Here is a 27209-nt window from a genome sequence, read left to right as displayed (position 1 = left end):
TATTGTGACAGAATGACTTCCCACATGGGCTTATCAAGAAACAGTTCCCTATTTTAGAAACACCTGCACCCAGGCATGGTGGTGCCTGCCTTTAATCTCAGCATTCAGGGAGGCAGAAGCAGGAGATCTCTGAGTTCTAGGCTAACCTGGTCTACAAAGCAAGCTCAGAATAGCCAGGGCTGCAGAGAGAAACCCTGTCTCAAAAAACCATAAACAAAACACAAAAACAACAAACAAAAACCTGCTTTTCCTACTACCTTCCCAAGGCTTGATGATGAGTGGGTGCTCATGTAGTGACAACTTTTCAGAAGGTTATCTTTAAAATGCTTTTGCTAGACGGCAGAGTAATTTGAATAAGAACTGTCCCCACAGGCTTATATATTTGAATGCTTAGTCAACAGACACATATGCCAGAACATGCACTGTTTGGAATGGATTAGGAGGTGTGACCTTGTTGGAGGAGGTGTGTCACAGGGCTTTGAGATTTCAAATCTCATGTCAGGCTCCTCCTCCCCCTCTACTCCCTTTCTCTGCCAACATATCAGAATATAAAGCTTTCAGCTACTGCTCTAGTACCATGCCTGTCTGCTTCCTATCATGATGATCATGGACTAACTCTCTAACACTGTAGGCAAGCCCCTAATTTAATGTTTTCTTTCATAAGAGTTGCCTTGGCTGTAGTGTTTCTTCACAGCAATAGAACAGTAACAGGAAACACATCCTCCATCCTAAAACATGACACCTCCTCCCACATCACAGGAGGACTGGACGGTGCTCATGTTTGTGTAAAGGCAGGAGGACAAAGCAGACAACACAACTCAAAACACCTACATTTTTACATTGTTTTTTTTTTTACATTGTTTTTTTCCATCAGAAAATCTGAAATGCAATCTACAACTATCCTCCAACTCTGTCACATGCTCTTCAATCCTCTGTCCATTTCAACAAGATCATAGTAACTATCAACAAGGTCACTGGGAAGACAGATATAGGCCAAGCTGGGAGAGAGTTGAGGTGCCCACTTTTAAATATTGAAGTTTGAGTCAATTTTTTATGTGATTTGTTTGTTGTGCTAGGGATCAAACCTAGGACCTCTCACACATTTGGCAAGTGCTCTATATAGCAAGAACCATAAGCCATAGCCTATTATTATCACATAATTTTAAAACAATACAGTCTACCAGAGGTAAAATCCAGAATATAACCTAGAAATCCAGTTTACCAGTATATGTGCTCTTGTTTTAAATGTTTTTAATATACTAAAGAGCACACAAAGTTACCTGTTTCTTGAATGTCCTACATGAAAAGAAAAAAAAAAAAAAAAAGTCTGACCTTTCAGAGGGACCCTAACCTTGAAACCATTTACTCTAAGATTACTTTGCTCTTTCTATTGAAGAAATATAATATTTTGATCCTTAGTAATAGGAATAAAAGAGCATGTAGGTCTCAAAGACCCTCTCTTCAGCATATCTCAGGGATCAAGATTTAATTACTCATTCTCTGCCTAGGTATCTGGCTTTAAGACAAATAGTGCAACTACTTTAGGGGGAAAAAAACCTCATTATTATGCATGCATCCTTCTTTCTTAAGATCTTCGCACTTAAGGAAAAACCAGCTGACCAGAAGTTGTAAGAAAGAACATGCTAAGTTAACAGGAAATGTAGAAAGGTCCCTCACTGTAGGACAGTCGTCCATTCTCGAAAGTTCTAAACTTAAGGAGCAAGATAGTATTCTCTTGGGGAAAGGAACCTATAGCTCCTTCAGTGCCGGCCCTATTCTTGGGGAAAGACTTCCAAAACTGTCCTTTGCCCAGGGGCTGGTCGCTCTCAGGGGTGCAAGGCTCACCGAAACGAAAGTAAAACAGAGGCCGGTTCCCAGCTGCACTGGCCGCCCGCTCCCGGGCCGCAGCTTCTCGGATGTCGCACACCCCGATGTGGGCAGAGCGGAAAGGTCTCCTCGGCACGCCTTCACCGGGCTGCAGTCTACACCGAACCACGGCAGCTCCATTCGCTGCTGTAACAAGTTGAAAAAAAACTAATTAATTCAGACTTTAGTTTTTTTTAAATTTGTTACAGCGCTGAGCAGAGCTGCCGACCCCATGCAAAACCAGCACACAGACCACCAAAGGCTCCACTAGGTGCAGATACCTTCTGCCCCTAGCCAGTCCTGAACCAGTGAAGGATACAGAAATATCCCAGGAAAGCCAACAACTGCCCTTGTTTCGCTTTTGTTTGGTATGACAAACAAATCAACATCCAATAGCGTCATCAAAGACCCCAATTAACCAAGCAGCCTTCCTCAAGGACAGAGCAGATACCCACAAACACTCAAGTGACCTCACCTTTATGACAACCACATCAAGGGAGGCCAAGGTGAAGAAATACCTTCCCCAACACTTGCCCTTAAGCTTTTTACCAGCCTATTTACTTTTTCTTCTTACAAATAAAATCATGCTTCTTCTCTTCACAAGCCAGACCACAGGAAATCAACCCTCAGCTAATACATCAACTTCCTTAAAAATCACATGAAAAGATACAAGCAAAACCAAAGTTGCAGAACCACAAGCACAGCAGACTCTTAATATCAAGTTCAGTAGCCATAGAGCCTTTTTCTTTTTCTTTCTTTCTTTCTTTTTTTTTTTTTTTTTTCCATGTCACTTCTATAACACTGGGGTTATCACAGCCTGGAGAACAGAATTGGGATGTGTACACATGCATTTTAAGCTTTTTAGGTTTTGCTTCATCCAAAAAACTGCAGTTTCAGCTTTCACCTTTAGCATGTGGTGTAGTATACTAGCCTTTTACCTTAAGGAGGAAAATTGCTCACATTTGCTTTGAGCAATTCCTAAAGCCTAGCAAATACCAAGGTTACCCTCTAAAAGAAGCAAGTAACACAGGAAATTCATGCTGGAATGCCAATGTAGTTCTACTTTCTTTTTCTTAAACTCTGTACAATCTGGCTCAAGTACAGGAACTCTCCAAAGCCATACATGTAACAATAATGGCAGGAAGTATATACCTTGTACTTTGTAAGTATCAGTAATGAGTATTTTATTGTCACCTGTGAAAACACCAAATCTTTACAGTCATACCCTCCTAATCAGGCTATCACATTTTCTAGTTGTCTCAAACCTTTTTATTAATTTAAACCAAAATCAATAGCAATAATTAACTCACCAAGCCAAAAAACATGTTTAAATCACAAATGTTCCTATCTTTATGATTATAGTGTTTTAAAGAAATCAATATATTATTGATCTCTACCTACAGAAGAAATATCTATGAAATTGTATTAGGAATGTTATTTAAAAAGTCACGTATGCCTTCAATTTTCACAAAAATCTATGAATAATTACACAAAACAATTGGTTGTGGAGAATACAAGTGTCAAATCTACACTCTTCAGGCAGATTCCAGAGTGAGAGAAAATCCTCTTTCAAATGTGGTCATTAACTCTTAAAACGAGACAATTTATATTATTCAAGGTTTACATACTTGGAGGCTGGGGAAGGTAGGCGCCAATTAATTTTGACCTCTTCTTTTCATATCCCTTTTGTGTAATGTCACCTGTAAGAGAAGGGAAAAAAGAAAGCATTCAGGATAGTTTCAATGGATAGAGTTGGTCATTTAATGGAGTATGACAAAATATACTAACACTTGTAACTGTCTTTTGTTTGCTTTATGATTAGAGAGTTTTAATGGAACCATTGTGTATCATTTACTGTGATTTTTTCCTTTACCCTCAAAAAAAAAAAATCATAGCACTCATGTTATATGAAAACTCATTTGCTCAATACATGTTCATCTCTGGCCCCTTCTGGTTGGGTTTCCAACCTAAGAGTCCAAAATTAGATCTGTGCTAACTTTTTCATGTCTACATTGAGGAAGCCTGCTCAATCTTCAGGGGCTCTCATTAACTTAATCAACAATGGACTGCACAACTGTCTGGGCTGGAAAGCTAGCAATGCCATTATAGATAGGCATCACGTTTCATTAATGAGATTTTTCCCCCCTAATCAGGCATGTCAGTCACAAGGACTTTAAACTGCTAAGCTAATTTTGAAGAAAAAAAAATAGACCAAAGGAAGCATTAGATAAAACCAAGCAAAAGAGCAGGGTACCCATAGAGATTTAAAAGACATTCAGTGTTCAAATAAAAATTCAAATGTTAAAGCCAAAGACTCATACACAGAAATCAAAGGAAGTCAGACCTTTCTGAAAGAATTAGGTCACTAAGGCAAAATAACATTTATTAATATTAATAGTCTTTCCTAACTGTAAACTCCAAAACTAATGCTAATTTTGTTCTTTGTTTTTAAAAAGAAAACACACATGCATGTAGACATGTGCACATATGCATGCACACATACACACACACTTACGTTCGAGCACACATACACACATATGTATCACAGACTTTGTCTTTGAATTGGGTGGGTGGGTTATAAAATTGATTTTTGCCCTTTAATTTTTGAAGGTGTTTCAGATTTTTATTCCTTCCTTTCTGACCTACCTCTTCAAAGACAAAAAAAAAAAAAAAGGTTTGAGCTTCCATGAAAACAAAGAGTAATTATTATTACGCATGGAGAAATTACTCTAATATGTGCTTTATGTGGCCAAGTGATGCTTCACAGGTTTGAGGGCTAATTCTACTGTTCAAAGTTTATTGTACACATCTGTGTTTAGGTTAAAAACAATCTGTGACCAGGATTTAAATGTGAGCCATAAAGCAGTAGGGAGATATTGAATATATATTCCCTTATCAATTGGTAAGTGGTTTTATGCTAACTATTTTATTTCACCATTATGAATGAAGGAATCGGTATAACTATTAGACAAAGATTAAACAAGCATCATTATCTGGCTATACTTTGCAACCTTAGCCATCAGCTGTGTATCACTAACATTGTTGCATTACTCTTATAAATGCCCCAAAATTTCACCTCCTCACCACCACAACCACTATAGGGTTAAAAATGTCCTGAGAAGAGTCACTGGCATTCCTGACTGTGCTAGTGGATTCTTTCTCAGGTCTCTAAATGGTCCTGTCCATTCTCATCTCTGGAAAACAACCCCACAAACAATTTCCTGTTTGACTCTTCCCAATCCCTATCCAAGGAGGATGACAATTCCAGGCTTTGGGTAACCACAACATAGATAATGATCCACCTTCCATAGTACCTTTGACTAACTCACTTGTCTATGCTTCATTTGTCTAACACTTATTTACATGTGGCTTATCCTAAAAAACAGAGTGTTAAACTTTTGTGAAATAGTCCATGTCTTACAGAACTCAATCTTGACCCCGCTATTTTCCCATTCAAGGACTGTGAGTTGATAAATTTGTTCACACAGTAAGAGACAGTGAGTGAGAAACACCACTGACTATCTCTGACAGAACTGTAATTGGTGGCGGTAGCAGCAGCAGCACAGACAATCAGCACAGACATGGGAGAAGATTAACAGTTTAGTGAATGTGTAGGGCAGAGAGCAGAGGGGAAAATCCATACTGACTACTTTATAAAAGTATGTCAGAAAACAGATCAATGTATAGTGCCCCCCACAAAGTGTCACCATCTGTAGAATAGACTAATTCATGGTTCCAAAGCATTGGGGCTAAAAATACCACTGCTATTTTCTAAAGCCAGAACTACTTAAGCATCTGATAGCCAGAGGTCCTGCAGATTATGACTAACTCCCCCTGAAAATTTATAGCAATCTTTCCAGTTGAGTTTTTAACATCTTGATGCCTTCTGAAACCAATGGTTATTATACTAATAAAGATACAGATAAACAGCTACAGATTATCACCTATACTTATGATACATTATAGTAGGTGACAGGCAGATGATAGCTGATATACAAAATAGGTAAATTAACAGATTATTAATAATGACAAAAATAGCAAAGATAGGATGAAGAAACTGGTTGATGGGTAACTGGCAGAGACAGACTTATCAGTCTGTACATAGTAGATTTTGCAAACATCTTCCTCCCAGACTCCTCCCTGGCTTCTATCCAAGAATTGATCATTGCCAATGCCCAAGTGTCATTAAGCACAGGGCTCTCTGCAAGTACATGTAGTTTTTTATTTTATATCAGTACATGCTAAACAACCAACTAGCTGCCCCTTTTTCTCCTTCTAATACTGGAACTGTGCTACACATACACTCTTCAGGATATAGTCACACAAACTCAGGGCAGAAAGGTTTATTTTCTTTCATTACAAGGCATACCACCCCAGAATTTGGAGAAAGTTGGCTAACATTCCTTTAGCATGCAAACTAAAGCAATATCATTCAAGGTTATTTTGAAAGCCAATTCTAATCAATAGAAGTTTCTTAGACAATAAGGAACTTCACTGATTCTAAATGTGTATTTAAAGAGGTTTCTTTCTTCAAAATGTGGTTCCTCACATTAAGCCTTGGACTACAGAATTACTTTATTTTCCAAAGGAAATCCCAAAGAGCATACTTTCCATGTTTTAATACCCAAGATACTCACTTATTTACAAATAAAGTATGAAAGAAGCCAGTGCAGAAATTTTAACCTCAGCAAGGATAAATTAAAAGTAATCTCTTGTGGTGACACATGCCTTTAATACCAGCACTTTGGAGGCAGAAACAGGCCAATCTCTGAGTTCAAGGCCAGCCTGGTCTACACAGCGAGTTCCAGACCAAGTGATCTCTTGAAACACCATCAATTTCAAGAAAAATGCCCCTTGTTATTTTTAAGTTCTTCAACACAGATTCAAGCAGTATAATTTAAAAAATTAAATTAAATTAAAGAAAAGAGATTCAGCTGGTCTTGGTGTGCAGGCCTGAAATTCCAGCAACTCAGGAAGCCCAGTCAGGGGGATAACAAGTTCAAACCCAGCCTGTACTGTATACTGTAAAGACCCCATGTCAAAATAAAAAGTGAAGCAAAGGTTGGGAATATATCTAGGTAATAAAATGCCTGCCTAGCAAGTCCCAGTTCAGTACTACAAAAATACAAGGGAAAGATTAATAACAAATCATAAATTTACAGAGAAAATTATAAGCAAAAACCACATAAAGTTGAACATTGCTCAGAGAAAAGACGTAATTGCTTTTTCTCCCCACAGAAAGAATCCTCTTATTTTGCAGACTAGTATTTTAGAGAAAATACTCAAGTCAGGAAAGTAACAGTTGGCCTAGCAAATGAAAAAGATAGAGTAACCAAAACGACATGTCATTGTGACCACAGGCACACTTACACACTTTGATCCTATGGAATTGGTACAGAGGTAACCTAATAATTGCCTAGCTCTAGGACAGACATGAAACCTTGAAGGGCCTCTTGGTCCTCGAGGATAAAACATGTAACACTGAGCTACTTTCAGGGCTGGAATTAGTTTTGAGTAAACACATGAGTTTAACAGTGATCATTTCCATTCTTGGTGTTGGGAGTTTATTTTATTATTTAATGCTGGAACGAATGCTTTATATAACAAAGGCATCATTTCCATGTTTGGAATTTTATGATTGCCAGAGCCTTCCTAAGGCTCCTCTCTTTAGTCAACTACTTTATACAGCTTTGGGGGCACAATGGCTCCAAACCTCTTGTACAAATGTGTGCTTTTAGCTCTGTGATAAGCTTTTCTCCAGAATCAAATTACCACTTATGACAACTTCTGCATGTATTAATCACCTACACTGGCAGCAGAAGCAGGAATGTGTATATAAATGAACTATCTGAAGGTTCTCCCCAATATTTAGTTAACGACATAAGCAGATAGGAAACACATCTTCAATATGCTACTGTATACACTTTACTTTAGCCAGTCAGGTCCACAACCACTTACAGGTTTACTACTCTCTATGCTCATCCTTTTGTAGGCCTCCTGTGACATTTCTCTTCAGTATGTTTAATACTCCAGTACTTCAAAGAGGCAGCTTGTACTCTACTCTCAATAAAAGGATCATCCCCCAGTGAAAGGGAATGAGGTGTACAAGTTTGGTTACTAGGTAGTGGACTTGAAGTTAAGTTTCTATATGCCTGAGAAATAACTCTGCACCAAAGTCCCTAAAGATCATAAGGGTAAGAATTCCAATAAAGTTATTTCCAAATACCATTAGGGCTGGTGAGGTTACAAAATGGTAGGCTGAGTTTGTAGTAATTTGTACTAATGCTTAAGGTTGATAGAGAAGTTAGAACAAGAGGAGTTATTATTCATTCTTTTCTTTTACCTAGAGTGTGTATGTGTTGTCTGTATATAAGCATATGAATGTTTGTGTATGAGAGACCTGTACACGTGGGTGGGTGGGTGAGCACACACATGTGTGTATGTATACATGTAGGAGTCAGAGGTTGACAATATTGTCTTCTTCAATAGTTTTTGACCTTATATACCCTACAGCTTTGAGACTCAGCGAATGTAGCTAGGCAGCTTGATCTGAGAATCACAACATCACCTCCTTAGCCCTAGAATTACAGGCAGGTTGTCATGCTTACACAACAAGCCTTTATCCACTGACCATCTCCCCCACTCTGATGAGAGGGGTTCTATACAAAGCCCATGAAACATCCAGTGGCTACTTGGCTAATCAGTCCAGAAGGTTTTTAAGTGATAGTTTTATGAAAAACTGGTAAAGTAACTTGCTCAAAGTTCTATAAACATGTGTCACTTTTTAATATTTACAATGGTTTGGATATACTCTCTTTAATCAAAACAAGAATCTACAGAGCTGGAGAGAAGGCTCAGTAGTTAAGAGTACTTGTTCTTACAGAGGACTCAGACTGTAATCCCAGCATCCACATGGTGGCTTGCAACCATCTAGAACTCTAGTTTCAGAGGATCTGACATCCTCTTCTGACCTCTATGGATAACAAGAACACACCTGGTACACATACATCAAGGCAAGACATTCATACATATAAAATAAACAAAGGGAACCCACTACTGCCACTTAACTAGTCCAGCTTAATTCCTAACTAAATTCTACACCTTACCCTATACCTACAGACAAGCGTAGCTCTCACTCCTCATCAAAGAAGCTTCTTTTCATAGTAAATGGAAACTGCTATAGAAAACTACAACTGAAGAGAGTGCAGAGATAAACACATCATGGGAAGCCCAGCCCCAATGGATACACTTATAATACAACAGAGAACAGTGTATAAGAAGAAAAACATGTTTTAAATATACTACCATGTACTGAGCCTTTTACTTTAGCCAATCAGATTAAAAAAAACACTTAGAAGGTTACTACTCTGTGTTTATCCTTTTGTGGGTCTCCTGTGACATTTTTCTCTGTCTTTTTTTAATGTCTAAAACTCAAATTGCAAGAGGTACTTAAGAGAAGCAGGTTATGCTCTACTTTCAACAAAAGGGGACAGGTGTCAGAGAAAGGGAAAGATCTTTTAATTTTAAGACCCAGAGTGCCAACAAATCTGCTGTGAGACTGTATATCCAAGAAATGGCTGCCTAAACAGGACCTAACAATGACAGATGGGATCAAAAGGATAAGATCTCCTGGGAGAGGGGCATGGGAGGAAATGATGAGGGGGGGTGGGATGGGGAGGGAAGGAGGGAGGAGGCTACAGCTGGGATACAAAATGAATAAGCTGTAATTAATATAAAAAATTTAATTTAAAAAACCTCATAGGTTCCAACCCCTAGACAAAAAACCATAGGCAACTAATGACCACTGAGAAAGGGGAAATTAGCCTTTCTCAAGGATGACCCACTAGTCAGTTATCCAATACAAAATGATCAGCCCTGAAATTATATATACATAAAGGAAAAAAACAGATGAAGTAAGTTGTATTTATATATTTGTGCACATATGTACATATATGTATGTGTACCTACATTATATGGGTAACAATAATAATTAAGCAAAAGAGGCAATCGGTCTGAGAAGTAAGGGAGAAACATAGGAGGAATTGAAGGGAGGGACACAAGAAGAGTTGAAAGGGAAGAAAAAAACAAGAGATCTGTTAAGACAAGATGGCAGTGCTGATCACACTCGGTATCTAAACAGCAGTACAACATTGATAACAGAGCAACTGACAGGCTGTACTGTGGAACCCAAAACCCCAGATGTTTGTGTTTCTCAGGATGAGAGGAGAGCCCATAGTGAGGGAAATGAGCAGGTCCAACCTCAGGTCACCTGGCTTATCCTGGGAAAAGCTCCTGGGCTCCTGCCGGCCCAAGATCTCAGCCTCTAACCATTGGCCCACTCTTATCATCTGTGGATATCTTCCAGATACAGGGCTCCAACCAGGCCTCCTGATGCTCAAGATCCAAAGAAACAAACCCATCTGCCACCCCAAGGCTCAACCCATCTCCCTAAGGAGATGTGCACACAGGTTCTCCAAAATGGCTACACCCAAGCAAGCACAGTGTCTGGGCAGCTGGAGCTCATTAACCTCAGAGGAAGAAAGGAGTCGGGTGGCTGACTCTGGGACTTCCCCTGGTTAGAGAAGGGTACCGAGGATCCTGAGGAGTTCAGTTGGTCTCCAGGATCATACATCTGAGAATGGCCATGGGCAATTCCCTGAGAACTACCCACCAGTCCAAGACCATACCCACCATTCTGAGGAAGGATTCTGCAGTAACATCCAAATTCCTGTCCAGGGCTCTTAGCACAACTCCCCACCCCCCAACTCCAGCAGGCACCAGGAACTAACAGCAAACACCAGAGACAACAAGATGGCTAAAGGCCAGTATAAAAGCACAATCAACTAAAGCCAGAGCAATATGGCATCTCTAGAAACCAGTTATCCCAAGGCAAGAAGGATACCCTAACACAACTGAAACACAAGAAAATGACCTTAAATCTATGCTTAAGAAGATGATAACAGGAAAGGATAAAATCCTTAAAGAAATACAGGAAGACACATCAAAGAGATTAAGGCATTTTGAGAGAAACTAAACAAATCACTAAAGAAATACAGAAAATCGGACGGGTCTGATGCTCTTTGGGTGGATGACACCTAAACGAACATCGGTACAAAGTCCCAATTTATTTCTAATATCAGAGATCAGACCTCTACTCTTGCCTGATGCATCTAAAACAAAAAGGGGGAACTGTAGAGAGCTGCGGAATGCTATGCCTTAAAGATGGAGCTGGTTTCTGCCTTCCACCTTCCCGATGGTGAGTGCTCTCTGTCACGAACAATTCCACATTTGGCTAAGGCTGAGGATCTGGCTTGCTTCCATGTATGTGGACCTATCTGCATTGCCCACGTGGCACGCCTGGGTTGGCTACCCAGAGGCTATTTAAGCTGTGGGCTGGCTTTCCCCAGGGTCCGAGGATTGTTCAAGGTTTCTGAATAAACTGCATTGGAAAAAAAAAAAAAAAAGAGGTAAAAAAAAAAAAAAGAAATACAGAAAAATACAAACAGGTAAAGGAATTGAACAAATCATTTAAAGAAATACAGGAAAATACAAACAGGTGAAGGAAATAAATCCCACACACCTATGGACATTTGGTTTTTGACAAAGAAGTCAAAACCATACAATGAAAAAAAAGGTAGCATCTTCAAAAAGATGATGCTGGCTTAACTGGATGTCTACCTGTAGAAAAATACAAATAGATCCATACAAAACTAAAGTCCTGCACAAAACTAAAATCCAAGTGGATCAAAGACCTCAATATAAAAATGGACACACTGTTAGAAGAAAAAGTGGGGAAGAGCCTTGAACTCATTGGCACAGGAGACAACTTCCTGAACAGAACACCAACAGCACGGGCTCTAAGAGCAACAATTAATAAATGGGACCTCATGAAACTGATAAACTTCAGTAAAGCAAAGGATACTGTCAACAGAACAAAACAACAGCCTACCAACTAGGAAAAGATCTTCACCAACCCTACATCTGACAATTGGTTGATATCCAAAATATATGAAGAACTCAAGAAGTTAAATACCAACAAACCAAATAATCCAATTAAAAAAATGAGGGTACAGAGCTAAACAGAGAATTCTCAACAGAGAAATATCAAATGGCTGAGAAGCACTTAAAGAAATGTTAAATATCCTTAGTCATCAAGGAAATACAAATCAGCAGGACTCTGAGATTCCATCTTATATCCATCAGAATGTCTAAGATCAAAAACTCGAGTGACAACACATGCTGGAGAGGAGTGGAGAAAGGGGACCACTTCTCTATTGCTGGTGGGAGTGCAAACTTGTATAACGACTTTGGAAATCAATCTGGTACATTCTCAGAAAACTGGGACTAGCACTACCTCAAGACCCCGCTATACCACTCCTGGGCATATACCCAAAAGATGCTCCACCATACACCAAGGACATTTGCTCAACTATGTTCATAGCAGCTTTCTTTACAATAGCCAGAATCTGAAAACAACCTAGATGTTCCAAAGAATGGATTTAAAAAAAATAGTACATTTACAGAATGGAATACTACTCAGCTATTAAAAAATCATAAAATTTGCAGGCAAATAGATGAAACTGGAAAAGACCATCACAAGGTAACCCAGACCCAAAAAGATACGCATGGTATGGACGCCCTAATAAGCAGCTATTAGCCATATAATAAAAGATGGAACAGGACGGGAGTCTATCATAGATGTCCTCTGGAAGACTCTACCCAATAAGGGATCAAAGAAGATGCTGAGACTCACAGCCAAATTTTGGGCAGAGCACAGGAAGTCTTATGGAAGAATTGCGGGATAGAAGAAGCAAAGGGGACAGGAGCTCCACAAGGAGACTAACAGAGCCAACAAATCTGGGCCCAGAAGGGCCTGTAGAGAATAATGCACCAACTATTGACTATGTATGGAGAGGACCTAGAACCTCTGCTCAGATGTAGCCAATAGGCAACTCAGTCTCCATGCAGTTCACCTAGTAAGAGGAGCAGAGGCTATCTCTGACATGGACTCTGTAACCTACTCTTTGATCATTTCCCCCTGGTGGAGTGGCCTTATCAGGCCACAGAGAATGAGGATATAAGCAGTCCTGATGAGACTTGATAGGCAGGGGGTTGGTTTGTAAGAGAGGAGGTCCCCCCCCTTCTGAGGACTAAGAGAGGAAGATGGGGGAAAAGGGGAGAAAGGGTGGGACAATCAAGATATACAGTGAAAAATTTTTAAAAAAATAAATTAAAAAAAACAAGTGATGTAGTTATATTTTAATTAAAATGTTTTAAAAAGAAAACAACAAAAAATCTCTCAATATCTGTATTTTAAGGAACTAATTAACAGTAAAGAAATGATGCATGGTTAAGGAGATAGATATGACTAAACTGAATTAAACATAATATAAAGATGCATTGAGGCATGACAAACAATATTATTAATAGTTAAAAATGCTTTCCCTAGTAATGCAATTTATTTAGTAAAAATTAAAATTAAGAGAAAAAATCAATAAGTCTTAAAAACTTGTAAATAATCAGTAATGCAACTTTCATTAATTTTATAAATTTCAAGTCTCACTAGTAAATTTGTTTTGCTGGATGCTGATTTTTGGATGAGGTAGAGTAAGGGGAAGACAGAGATGCAATCTTCCATTCAGAAACTGAGATGGAGAATATGATCTAGGTAAATACAGCCCTTCCTGACCAACTCTTACCCCACCCAGTATCATCTCCCTTACAAGCCTTGAAGCTTCTCCACTTTTTCTAAAGGTCCTCCATAAAGACAGGTGGATTGGGACTAGAGAGATGGCTCAGTGGTTAGGAGCACTTGATGCTCTTGCAGAGGACTTATGTTCAATTCCCAGGATCCACATGTAGCTCATAATTGTCTACAACTCCATTTAAATGGATATGACACCCAAGCATACACATGACCCACAAATATAATGCAAGAAAAACATGTACACTCACAAAATGAAAACAGATTTTTTTTTTGAGACAGAAAAGCAAAGTCTGTTTTTTGTTTGTTTCTTTCTTTATTCATTTTTTTGGGAGAAAAAACAAGAAAAATGAGTCAGTGATACCAAATGAATATGCTTACCTGGGATTTCTAAACTTCAAAATCATCATCACCACACTCATTCTACATTTAAAGTCCCAAGGGCCTCAGAAATTCTTGAGACATCTGCTAACGGACTCAGATCAGGGGCAATGCGGTACTCAGACAAGTGGCCCTGTTACTTTCCTGCCAGCCATAGTGAGCAGCGTACAAACATAGCATTACAGATAATGTAAGAGCCATACACTGAAGAGGAAAAAGGACAATTTGGAGAAACAAATGTCTCTGTAGTTTATGGAGTCTGATGGTTCAACTGGGTCAATCTCTGGTGAGCATCCAGATCTCTACCCAGGTGCCAGTGAATGAACCACCAGTGACAGTCAAAAGCATGCAGCACAGAGCCCACTGTCCAGAATTCTTTGGCAATTTGTGTATTTAACTTGCCTGGCAGGAATGACAATATTCTAAAAAACAAAAGCAAAACAAAAACACTTGTGTCCCTTTAGATTCCACATAGTTCTGAAAATGTGTCTACAACTTACATGCGACTACAACTTAACCAGGACTAATAGCTTGGCTATGCATATTTCTTGCTCTCTATTTAAATCTAAAGTTCACATCAGGACCCTGAAGAAGAATTTAGAGGACCACTGAATCACCATCCTTCTTTCCAACTTGGCCATACTGAATAAAACTCTACAAACTGCCGTTTTCTGCTTTTCACTATTAATTAGTCTGATTGGCTTACTGATAACTGGTGGCCAACTTTGGTTTCTCAGGGCTTCAAGGACTGTGACACTACTCCTGTAACAAAACTGCTTTGTCATGTAATCATACAGAAAAATAGAAAGATTGTTGAGTTTATCAAAAATCTTCATCACCCTGACAACAGGAAGAAATAGACTAACGCTAGTAAATACAAACTTCGTTACAATCCAGAAACTCAAACAGTGTGAGTACACATATAAACAGAGCACTGTGGATACTACCTGTACGTGTCAGGGAAAGGAATGCAAATAAAGGCTAGTTGAGGGCTTCCAGGCAAGATAATGAAGGACAGAGACATAGAGAAGAAAGGAAGGGGTCACACAAGAAAAGAACAAGAAACATGAATAGCACAAGAGAAGCAGAGGCAGCAAGGGGAACAGCATGAACAAAACAGTGAAGGAAACAAATTAAAAATGACAGTGGCACCTCAACATCTTCATTTGTGAGAAGGACTTTACATACATACAACATAGCCTTTTCCATTTTTAATAAAAAAATACTCATGTATTATATGTATGAATGCTTTGCCTGAGTGTAGGTATGTGTACCATCTGTATGCTTCTACCTGCAGAAACAAGAAAGTATCAGATTCCTTGGAACTGAAGTTATGACAGTCATGAACTGCCATGCGTGTTCTGGGAACCAAACTCAAGTCCACTATAAAAGCAACAAGTACTACTAAGCCATCTTCTCTAGTCACAGTTTGTCTCTCTCTGTTTTAAATTCCTTTTTAGCATATTAAATTTAAGGAAAGATGAAGAGGAAAATAAATAATATGCATTTTGAATCCTGATCCATACTGATAGATCTATTTTGTTGTTATTGTTTCAAATAAATGCATCTTCCATTAAGAAACAGTAATAAAACAAGCAAAAGTATACATTGTACATTCCTAAAAAATCCTTATGTAAGAACAAATAACTATCATACTATCTATGCTGCTGTCCCTCCAGCATGTGATCACTGCATATGACAGCTGTTGCTCTTCTAACCAGTTACATGAGAAGAGATGCTAAAATTTCTCAGTATCAGTGGGAAGAAATAGAAGCACTTACATTCCACTTGCTTAACTTTGACAAACTTACACTTCAACCAACCTTTTCATGCCTATCAACTGCTAACTTAGATAGGCTAATTTGTGGCAAGACATGTGTCCTCTGACTGTTAATTCACAATAACAACCCAGAAAAGTTTTCTAGGATGCAGCATATGGGGGGTTCACTTTGCTAGTCTACCTAACATGCACAACCATAGGTGGAATTTGGAGGTAGAATGCAAACTCCTCATGACAGATATTTAGGAGTAGGATGAGGTAAAGAGTTACAACTATAAAGCCTTTTCCAACATCTACCTACTTACCTTATTTCATTATGATATTATTAGGAAAGTAACTACTCATTTTTTTTTTCATGGAGAGCAAAGAAAGGAAGAGGATACATATAGACATTATAGCCAACAAGTGAATCTTAGCTTTTCATCTTTACATGCTAACAACAACCTCACAGCAAATACCAAATTCCCCTTGCAAGCCTCCCCAGGTACCAGGTTCCTGAGATGCTAGCAGGACCTCCATGGTGGCCTCTGTGTTGGAGTTACACTCAGTCTATCAAGAACATGGAAAGACTAGCCAGGTTCCTTGTACTGGCATCCCTCCCTTGAAGCAAGCAGCCACCAAAGCTTTCAATTCCTCCAGCATAAGTTAGTAAGCATGGTATCAAAGGATAGTGCTGACCTTTGAGAATTCCAAAAGTATGGTAAGGGGAAATGACTACAACTTAGCATATCTAAAATGGGCAGATATGCAGAAAAAGTACTGCTGATTTAATCTGGCCTTTCTCTATGAAACTTTACCTAAAAAAATCGAAATGCCATGGATATAATCCTGAATTTATCCATTCATCCAACAAACATCCATGCTTACTCTGAACCTGTCAATCAATGAAATACAGAAAATAATACAAGCATTGACACTACCACTTCATGTTTGCTAAAAGAGTAAGTCATAATTCTGTTTCAAACCATTTTAAGGCTAAAAAATAAAACTGAATGATGCTTAACTTAAAGACTCCAGTGATTTTCCTAAGCAAATAGTCCAGAAAAGACAGATATACAAAATGCCTTTTTCCCCATAAGATCTCACATTTATAGGTTTTTAAATACAGAGTGTATTAACATTTCTAATCTTTAAACCTTTTTCTTGGAAATTGTTATGTTTTTAAAATAATGGTTAACTCTTGAAAAGATTTACAGTTATGAAGCCTGGGGACATTTTTAGAGAGGAAGGTTAATAATGTACCAGAAGATCTATCTAACAAGCTCAAGTGATGGCAGGAAGACAGTACAATTGTGACTTTTTATGAAACCAGAGCTGCAGGAAATTCTTCAGCACACACACCGAGGCTTTCTATGCTCAAAGTGAATCCCAAGGCCCAAAATAGCTTTTACTACTGGGAATAAAACATATGGACAATTCCTGGGACAAAAATGTATACTTGATTAAATTTTGGTGAATTCACTACCCAATTAAATAGTATTAACTGTGACAACATGAATTTCAGCTTTGGAAACATCCTTTCTAAATATATTCTCAGCCTTTTTCAAGAGCCAATGATTAGTAATATATTTCATTCAAAATATAGACAGTAAAACATATTGTTTGAAATACTATATTAGGAGTTACAAGAAATATCTGCTTCATTGTGACTTTACATTTGGGAGAGAAGTGACAGCGTCTCAACTAAGTCCACATTGGGCCTAGGTACATAACAAGGATGATGGTGAATGCCTGGCCTACCTATATCCACTGTTCAAGTGGATTTGCTAGGATTACAGGTATATACCACCATGTCAGACTTGCTGGGGGTGGGGGAAGTTCATTTGTTTTTGTTTTGAGACAGAGTCTCATGGTGTAGTAGTACCTGGTTTGGATCTTACTGTGTAGATCACGCTGACCTCAAACTCACAGAGGTTCACCTATCTCTAGCCCGTGTGCTGGAATTAAAGTCACTGTACATGGCCTCTAACTTGTTGCTACTTAATAAAGAATTTCTGCTATATATGTAAACACATTTGTCTTTAAAGCAACATGTATTGGAACCACATACCCCCATTATAGGACACAAACAAACAAACAAAATGCATCACTGTAAACAGCTATGAATTTTAATCTTACTCACTAGCTAAAATGATATATAAATGAGCAAATAACACCAACTGTGTGCCCTCCATGGGAAATTGAAAACACTTTACAGAACAGTTTGGAGACTTTCTTGTAAAATAAGAACAAAAGATTAAAGGCCAAAGTCTAAATCAGAATACTAATTATCTCTATCAACAGTGGCCATACTGTCAAGTAATTTGTATAAAGAACCATTTCAGAGGAGTGAAGCGACTCATATCAAAGTTGCAATGACACTTGACTCAAGACCCAAGCAAAGAACCCTAAAACACACAGCAAATTGTTACATGTCAGGCATCATTTCAGGTATTAGTATCAGAAAGAAGAAAAAAAAAAAAAAAGACCCCTGTCCACTCATGCCACTCATGTTCTAACCCTCAGGTATTAAATTGCTTTTACATCACTGGTAAGACCTACATAAACCATGTGCTTGATAATTCAATTATAATTTGCTGGTCAAGAATTAAAAATATCATGAATGCAAGACACATAGATCTATATCAATGTTAATGTACTTTGCTTCTTCTTAAACAGAATTTCCTATGTAGCGAGTTTCAAAGAAATCTTCCTCACTCAGCTTCTTCAGTGCTGGGAATATAGACATACTCCAACATACCTGGTTATGAATTTTCATCTTGATCAAAATGTTAAATGATATTTGAATGAGCTATACTTCCTACCACAATTCACAAAAGGAGGAAAAATATATTTTCAACTAAACAAAAATACAAATGAAAATATGTCATGTGCAGCCAATAAGTTATATAGGAATAAGGTTGACATGTTAATAAAAAGAATATCAAAGCTTATACCATAATAAAGCCACATATCTAAAGAATGAGATAATAAACAGAAAAAAACCTTTTTAATTGCATAAAAAAGAAGTATCAATAATACCTCTACATAAGATATCACAAAGATTTTGGCAACATTAATTTCCAGATCTAATCAGCGAGCTTAGCAAGGTCAAGGCATACAAAGTAAAATCAAGTTTCAATATGCTAGCAACAAAACTATGTTGAAATATATGTAGAAACAAAACTAACATGTTATCATTGGGGATGGAGAGATTGTGCAACTATTAAAGGGTTCTTGCCACCCTTCCACAGGACTCACATTCACTTCCCAGTAACCCTAACAAAAGGCTCATAATTCCAACTCCAGAGGATCTGATGCCTTCTTCTGGCCTCATGGACACTGTCTTCACCCATACATGCATATAAAACATTTTAGTTACAGCTATGGTATCATTATACTCATTATATGAAGAAAAAACACAAACATATCAAATAAACTCACAAAATAGGTGCAAATATATACTGAGAATGAGAAAAAGCTGATGAAAGTCAAAGATCTACAAAAATTAGCATACCTATGCGAAGAATAGAAAAAAAACACTGCAAAAATGGAAATTTCTCTAAATTGGTCTACAACTTTAAACATATTTCCAACAAAAATCCCAAGAGGATTTCTGGAAGATACAGACTAGCTAACTGTAAAAGTCATAGGAAGAATCATGGGGACTAAACACCACCCCATCTCCAGAGAGCATACAATGTAATAAATTTGGTATGGGCTCATAATGCCTGGTTTTAATATTTACTATAAAGCTACAAAAATCAAAACAATATGGTATCAGCAAATAAACAGATAAAAAGGCAGAGAATCTAGAAGTAGACATACACAAATATAGCTGATTTATTTTTTTACAAAGGTACAAAGTGAGTTAAGTAGAAAAAGGGATACCTCTTCACCAATGTCACTAGAAAACTGGAAATATATTAAAAGAAAAATATTTCATGCCTGATACAACATTAAAATAGAGTGGTCTAAATAGAAATTTAAATAGATTAAAATAGAAATCACTACTATCATTTAGACAAAAATATAGGATAGCCAAGAGGTATGGCTCATTAGTCGAGTGCTTGACCAGCATTCATAAAGTCCTAGATTCAATCCCCAAGTACAGAAAGAAACTTTTTTTTTTTGAGCTGAAGCGATCACCTAGCAGTTAAGTATGTATAGCATTCTCTCAGAGGACTGGAGTTCAGTCCCCAATACCCCATTGGGCAGCCCACAACTACCTGTAACCGTAACTACAAGTGATCTGACATCCTCTTCTGGTGTGTGTGTGTGTGTGTGTGTGTGTGTGTGTGTATTTTAAAAATGGAAAAATACAGGTTAAAAATTACCTCAACTTTGTAGGAGGCAAATAATTCCCACAAACGGCATGGAAAAAGTATAAGCCATTAAAAAAAAGAGAGAGAAAGAGAAGCTAAATGATCTGAACATCAGAATTCGAAATATTTGAAAATATTTCCTACAAATTGCATCACTAAGAGTAACGTTAAGGGTGGGGAAAGAAGCTCAGTGGTAGAACATTTGCCTGATGTTTAAAAGGGTTCAATCCCTATCACACAAGAAAAAAAAAGGGGGGGGATAAAATTACTAACTGGCAGAAGTCATCTTCAAACCACATATTGGCACTAAAAATAACAAGCATTCCAATTAAATATTGGCAAACACACTGTGATGAAGTAACTAAGTGCTTTGTAAATAAACATAATAAAAATATGCACTGTTCACACAGTTGATTTTACAAGATGTGAGTTTTAAAGAAAACTATGGGCTAGAAATGAAATCACATGGTACATACAAGGCACAGATTTTAAAGATGAGCAAATGATTGTGGTAAGCTACCATCTATCACACAACATCAAAGACAGGAGATTACTGAGAGTCTGAAAGTAAGATCTATTAACTAAAGTATATGCACAAGTGGAGAAAAAAAAACAAAACAAAACAACACACCATCAAGTAAAACAAAAAAAAAAAAAAAAAAAGCTGGGGAGATGATTCACCCAGTAAACTGTGCCACACAAGCACAACTCATTTTCATTTCAGAACCCCAAAACTCTCATATAAAACCAGGTGCAATGGGATAGAACTGTCACCCAATTCTTCAGGGAAGAGTGGGTATACAAAGAGGTAGATCCCCAGAGCTCATTGGCTAACCATCTTAAGACCATGGCGGGAAAGAGATGTGCACATATAGACATGTGAATATGGAGCTATAAATATTTTTAATTCAAAAACAACATATGCTCTATATTACTACTTCCTATTAACATCTTGGTAACTTATAAATGTGCCTTGGAAAATGCACAAGTAGACTAACATCCTCTCAGGCCACAAATAGTGACAATTCTTCTTCATGAAGAAACAGTAGGCCAACCTAACCAGACCACTTACAAAGATGGGGTGTAGTACCTAGGAACCAAGAAGTTCAGAAGAAAAAGAATAGTGAAACACTGAACTCACACTTCAACCTCCTAACTTCATTAACCCTGTTTCACAGTTACTGTGTTACACAGAGCATTGGGAACCATAGTGTTTTAGGACATGAAAAGGAAAAAGGAAACAACCATACGGCCTGTTGGCTGTACCACAGCATAAAACTAAATAAACTGGAAATGGAAGCAAGGGATGCGAGAAGAGACAGCCTGCCCCCACAATAAGCACATTCACCTCTCCAAGACCTAGAAGACACTCAGATACATGTGCAGAAGTGTACATGCTAGTTCGAAACACACTTTAGAAGGATTCCATGAATCAATTTAAGAGATCAAGAACAGATTGGTATGAAAGGCTGAACCATGACTGGCAAGCAAAGCCTTATCGAATATTTTCCTGAATTTCTATCATATTTCTATAGTTTAGCACTCTAAATAGAGTAATTTGTGCTTTAAAAAAAAAAAGTCCAAGATGCACTGGGTTGTCCCAAAATTGTTAGCTGTGAGAACAGGAATGAGAAATAAAGTATAGAAAAGGAAAGTGCCTGTAAAGATCCTCCTGCAAAAGACATTGAAGGGTCACAACAATGAGATGAGCAATAGATAAAACCTAAGAAAGGATCCGAGCCTGAGCAGAGAAGAAAATAGTAAAATAGTTATGGGTGAGGAAAATGTAAGTTTCAATTTTGCTTCTATTGCCTTGTAGCTGAACATATTCCCGAGAGCCCCAATTTTCTCCCAAGAACTCACCAGTCCTAGAGGATGGGGTGGGAGGGCATAGAACTGGCTGCCCCTATATGGAGCCCCATTAAAAAAATACTCAGGTGGCAAAGCTATGTGAACAGACCTATATACTCTTCAATAAGTATGTCAAGATCATCCCACAAGCTGGTTCCACGCTGCCCCTCTCATCTGTAAGCTGACTATAGAAGTCTCCAGACAGAGAGGGACCTAGTCATGGCTGCCATACACATGCACAGGCTACAGGTTCAATCTCTAACACACATTGTGCATTTTCACGTATGCACGAGTGCGCATGTGCACACCTACACACATACACACAAATCAAGATTTCTTTTTTACAGTAACAATGAGAATCACAAAATTTATTTTCTATAGCCACCCAAAGTTGAAAAGAGGATGCCCCATAATGAGTGGGTGGACAAGAGAGGTTCAAATGGAGATTAACCTAATTAACCAATTCAGGGCTCTCAGATATAATGGAGTTACTCTTTCCCTGAAAGAACTTGACTCGTGATATTTTTCCATTTCAATAGTATGCTGGAATAAAATTATATCAGAACAAGGGATGTACTCACCTTGGAGGAAAAAAAATGTTTTCATCATACAATCACTTACACTCACAACTATGAAGCAGGTAGTGATATAAATCACACTCCCACAGCTGTCACTAGACAAGGACTTAAATGTAGCTTATTTAATCTCTCAACCACGCCATTCTGGAAGTATTAGTACTTACACACAAGGAACACCCCAGTGAGGCTAATGGTATAAAATCTTACTACCGAATCATAAACAATAAATACAGAACACATGAATGAAGGCTGATATCAATAATGGTTAACTCAGCAATTTACCCACATAAAACACTCTTGAAGATTCTGGATCCCACTTGTTGGCGTCAAGTATCTTACATGTGTTTACAGGAAACAGATAATCTGCCACATTGGTATTGTTAACCTTCCTCATAGAAAACTAAGGCTCAGAACACTCTGTAATCAAATTATCAAGGGTGTCAGAACCAGTTTCATTTCAAGATGGCTCAGGCTCCATGTTCTCCTTTCCCCAACAAGGTAGTGTCCACCCTCTCTGCTACATGAAAGCAGAATAGGTAGATATCTGGTTACAGAAGCATTCTCTGAAAAGCATTCTCAATGGGAAATGCTCCATTAAAACAACAAGAGGAATATTTTTCAGTCCCCAGCACAATACAAACCAGGCATAGTGGTAATCTATTATTTTGGAGGTAGAAGCAGGAGGATCAGATGTTCAAGGTCATCTTTACCATACAGTAAGTTCAAGACTTCAGTTACATGAGAACATCTCAAAAACAAACAATAAGAACTCAATAGGTTTTAATTATCCATGATTCTTAAAAAGAGATACTTTGGGGCTAAGAGAAAGCTAAATGATTTAGAGTGCTTGCTGCTCTCCAGATGATTCAAATCAAATTTCCAGAACCCAAGTTAGGTGTCTCACAAACAACTCTAAGGGAGCCTGTGAGTGCCCCGCCTCTCTCTCTTTCTCTCTCTCTCTCACACACACACATACGTATATGTATATATACACACACACTGATGTACATATACATACATTTAAATTTTTAAGAAACATAGGGTTTTTTGAGAATAAAATAATTGAGATCTTTTGTTTTAACTCTGAACTTAACTTGTTCCAGAAGCCATGTTGCATATACAAACTGCCACTAGTTTATCCCATTTTGACAGCATAGGTCCCTTTTATGCTTATCCTCAAGAACTTTTCTCATGTATTACCAGGCTTGAGGATCATAATATAATACATAGAAATCATAGCAAAGATAATTTTTAAGAATGGAAGCATACTAATCTATTTTATAGTAGCTCATTTTTACCCTTTCTAGAATGTCAAAACTACAGAGCATATGCCCATCTCTTCAGAGTGGCTTCTTTCCTCTCTGTAGTTCTGTTGTTGGAAAGTTCATTCCTTCTTACTATTGATTCACTCATTGAAAGACATGTAGGTTACTTTGGGGCATTTCTACATAACATCCTACAGATATTTATGTTAGAGTTTTGTTGGAGATGTCTGCAAATTGATTGGGTAAATGTCCATTTGGGGTTCAAGTGCTATATCCCATAATAAGAAACTTTTAATTTTATGTTCAGCACGGAAGATAACAAATTAGTGTTAAGTGAAGAAGGCTAGCAAATGTGACCTTAAACTAGTGGCAAGGGTCAACATCTTTGTTCATTCAATGTGTTGATGGATGTATCCTTAATTTAATAAAAAGGGCACTTGGCTTCTTGGTCTTCCTCCCTAGAATCTAATATATCAGTTTGACCATGAGTAAAATAGAATAGAGGGATTTCAATTTGAGAAAACACTAAATATGTGCTACAAACCATCAAGTCATCAAAACAAAACCTAAAAGTCTGAGAAGGGGCCAAATAAATTACTCAGCAGATAACAAATGTGGTTCTTTAAGAGGACCCAAGTTCAGTTCCCAGCACCCACATGGTGGCTCACAAAAGTCCATAAACTCAAGTTAAGAAGATCAGATGCCCGCTTCTGACTACCCTGGGGCACCAGGCGTACATGTGGTTCACAGATTTCCATTTCCATGTAGGCAAAACATTCATAAATCTAAAAAAAAAAAAAAATTAAACCTGAAATATTGTTACAACCCAAAGCAGTTTAAAGAGATAGTGTCACGTAAGACCCAGGACTGATAAAGAGCTATCAGGAAAAAAAGCGAGAGAGAAAGAGAAACAGAGAGAGAGATAAAGAAAATCTAAATAAATATTATTTGTAGATAATACTATTGATTTTAACTTGTAACAAACATATATACAAACATAAACTGTGATAGGGAAAAATTGAGTGTGAAGGAGCACTGTAATCTCAAAAGATTTCACAACTTTACTCTAAATTTGAACCAATTCTGAGTTACATTTTGTGGTAGTAGGGTTTGAGAAAGCATATCATACAGCCCATGCATCTTAAACCTAAACTCTCAAGTAGCTGAGAATGACCTTGAACTCCTATTCTTCCTGACTCATCTCTGAGCACCAAGATTATAGGCATATACCACCACATACAGTTTTTAAAATTTGAAACTATACTATTTTTTTCTTTTTTTATTATTAATTACACTTTATTCACTCTGTATCCCCCTGTAAGTCCCTCCCTCCTTCCCTTCCAGTCCTATCCTCCCTCCCCCTTCTCTACACATGCCCCTCCCCAAGTACACTGATAGGGGAGGGCTTCCTCTGCTTCCTCCTGATCCTAGTCTATCAGGTCTTATTAGGACTGGCTGTATTGTCTTCCTCTGTGGCCTGGTAGGGCTGCTCCCCCCTCAGGGAGAGGTGATCAAAGAGCAGTCCAATCAGTTCATTTCAGAGACAGTCCCTGTTCCCATTACTACGGAACCCACTTGGACACTGAACTGTCATGGGCTACGTCTGTGCAGGGGTTCTAGGTTATCTCCATGAATGGTCCTTGGTTGGAGTATCAGTCTCAGAAAAGACCCCTAGGCCCAGATTTTTTGGTTCTGTTGCTCTCCTTGTGGAGCTCCTGTCCTCTCCAGGTCTATTTCCCACTTCTTTTATAAGATTCCCTGCATTCTGCCCAAAGGTTGGCCATAAGTCTCAGCAGCAGCTTTGATACCCTGCAGTGTAGAGCCTTTCAGAGGCCCTCTGTGGCAGGCTCCTGTCCTGATTCCCGTTTTCCCTTTCTTCTGATGTCCATCCTCTGAATGGGGATTGAGCATTTTAGCCAGAGTCCTCCTTCTTGATCAGATTCTTTAGGTGTACAGATTTTAGTAGGTTTATCCTATATTATATGTCTACTATCCACTTATGAGTGAGCATATACCCTGTGTGTCTTTCTGCTTCTGGGATACCTCACTCAGGATGATCTTTCCCAGTTCCCACCATCTATCTGCAAATTTCATGATTTCCTTGTTTTTTATTGCTGAGTAATACTGTGTAGACGTACCATAATTTCTGTATCCATTCCTCAGTTGAGGGGCATTTGGGTTGTTTCCAGGTTCTGGTTATACAAATAAAGCTGCTACAAACATCATTGAGCAAATGTCCTTATTGTGTACTTGAGCATCTTTTAGATATATGCCTAGGAGTGCTATAGCTGGATCTTGAAGAAGCACTAAATATATAATTTGTATTTCATATGAGTTCTTTATGCTTGACTCTAAAACACTAAGACTAGATTCAGCAGTAAAGGTAATAAAAAACAAGAGTAACATAATTTATTGTGTCCATTTTACAAAGCTATGGGTCCCAAAGGAAGGAAGGAATTTTGCAATTAGACTTGGGGTTTTTTTTTGTTGTTGTTTTTGTTTTTGCTGTTTTTTGTTTTTGTTTTTTTGTTGTTGTTCTTGTTTTTAAGGACAAGGTTTCTCTGCGTATCTTTAGCTGACTGGGCTGGCCTTGAACTCACAACAATCCACCTGCCTCTGCCTCCCAAATGCTGGGATTAAAGGCATGTCTGGCTATAGAAAGGAACTTGAAAAATAGGATGAAATGATAATCATATAAACCTGTATGCTTAAAGATGACTTATTAGAAAGTTGACAAAAGCTAAAGAATATTCAATGACAAATGTACAGTCTAGGGCCATAGTAGAAACTGAGACAACCTTCAAGTCATCAGTGTTGCCCTCAAACACAGGCTGTCCTTCAGCCTTAGCAAAATCATAGTCAGGGAAGAGAAACAATTTAGGTGACAGAGTCATGTCACAGGGATACTCATCTATGTAAAGACATCCCCGAAGTCCACATTCCAGTACTATACACCCTTCTAGTTGAGGCAGGTCCCTTCCTATAATCATAAACTTCTCATGGTAATATTTAAGCAGCACCCTGTGACAGTGAGTCCTGATCGTCAATTTAACTGCACTGATACACCATCAGGAGATTAGTAAAGCATACTACGCTATGTTTATGGTACTACTTCCAGAGACAATTTGACCATAGGGCTCTGATCTATTGAGCTGGTTAATCTCTTGATAAATTCATAATATGAAGGCATTATTTGGATATGGAGAAAGTTAAGGGGTGAAGCCTAGTTGTGGGAGGGGAGCAGGTAACTTAAAATGGGTGCTGGGGGCTGAATCTTTTGCTGGCCTCTTCCTGTCTTATCATTTCGTTGCTTCCTGGCCACCATGATATGAAATGCTCTGCTGCACTACAACCATCCCTGTAAGCATAACTAATAGTTCTAAAAACATACACCAAGACCAAATATGAGCTCTTTCTCCAGGACTCACATTTTAGGAGGGAAATGACTTCAGATTACCCTCTGACTTCTACACATGCACT

General features: G+C 38.1%; 1 protein-coding gene across 6 annotated transcripts in view; it reads right to left on the bottom strand.

Annotated features, from left to right (window-relative positions):
• Dip2c (disco interacting protein 2 homolog C) overlaps positions 1-27209 on the bottom strand; it is a 408243-nt gene that overhangs the window by 193246 nt on the left and 187788 nt on the right. For 4 of the 6 annotated variants that reach the window (XM_060372683.1, XM_060372685.1, XM_060372684.1 and 1 more), the window contains exons 2-3: positions 3495-3566; positions 1846-2013 (exon numbers count right to left, since the gene is read on the bottom strand). In XM_060372683.1, the coding sequence (XP_060228666.1) occupies positions 1846-2013; positions 3495-3566 (240 nt within the window). The remainder of the gene's footprint in view (positions 1-1845; positions 2014-3494; positions 3567-27209) is intronic. The other 2 variants (XM_060372688.1, XM_060372689.1) reach the window with 1 other exon arrangement.

The sequence above is a fragment of the Meriones unguiculatus genome, chromosome 19, assembly GCF_030254825.1.
Source record: "Meriones unguiculatus strain TT.TT164.6M chromosome 19, Bangor_MerUng_6.1, whole genome shotgun sequence".
NCBI lineage: Eukaryota > Metazoa > Chordata > Mammalia > Rodentia > Muridae > Meriones > Meriones unguiculatus.
This window is presented reverse-complemented; position numbering and strand designations above follow the sequence as displayed.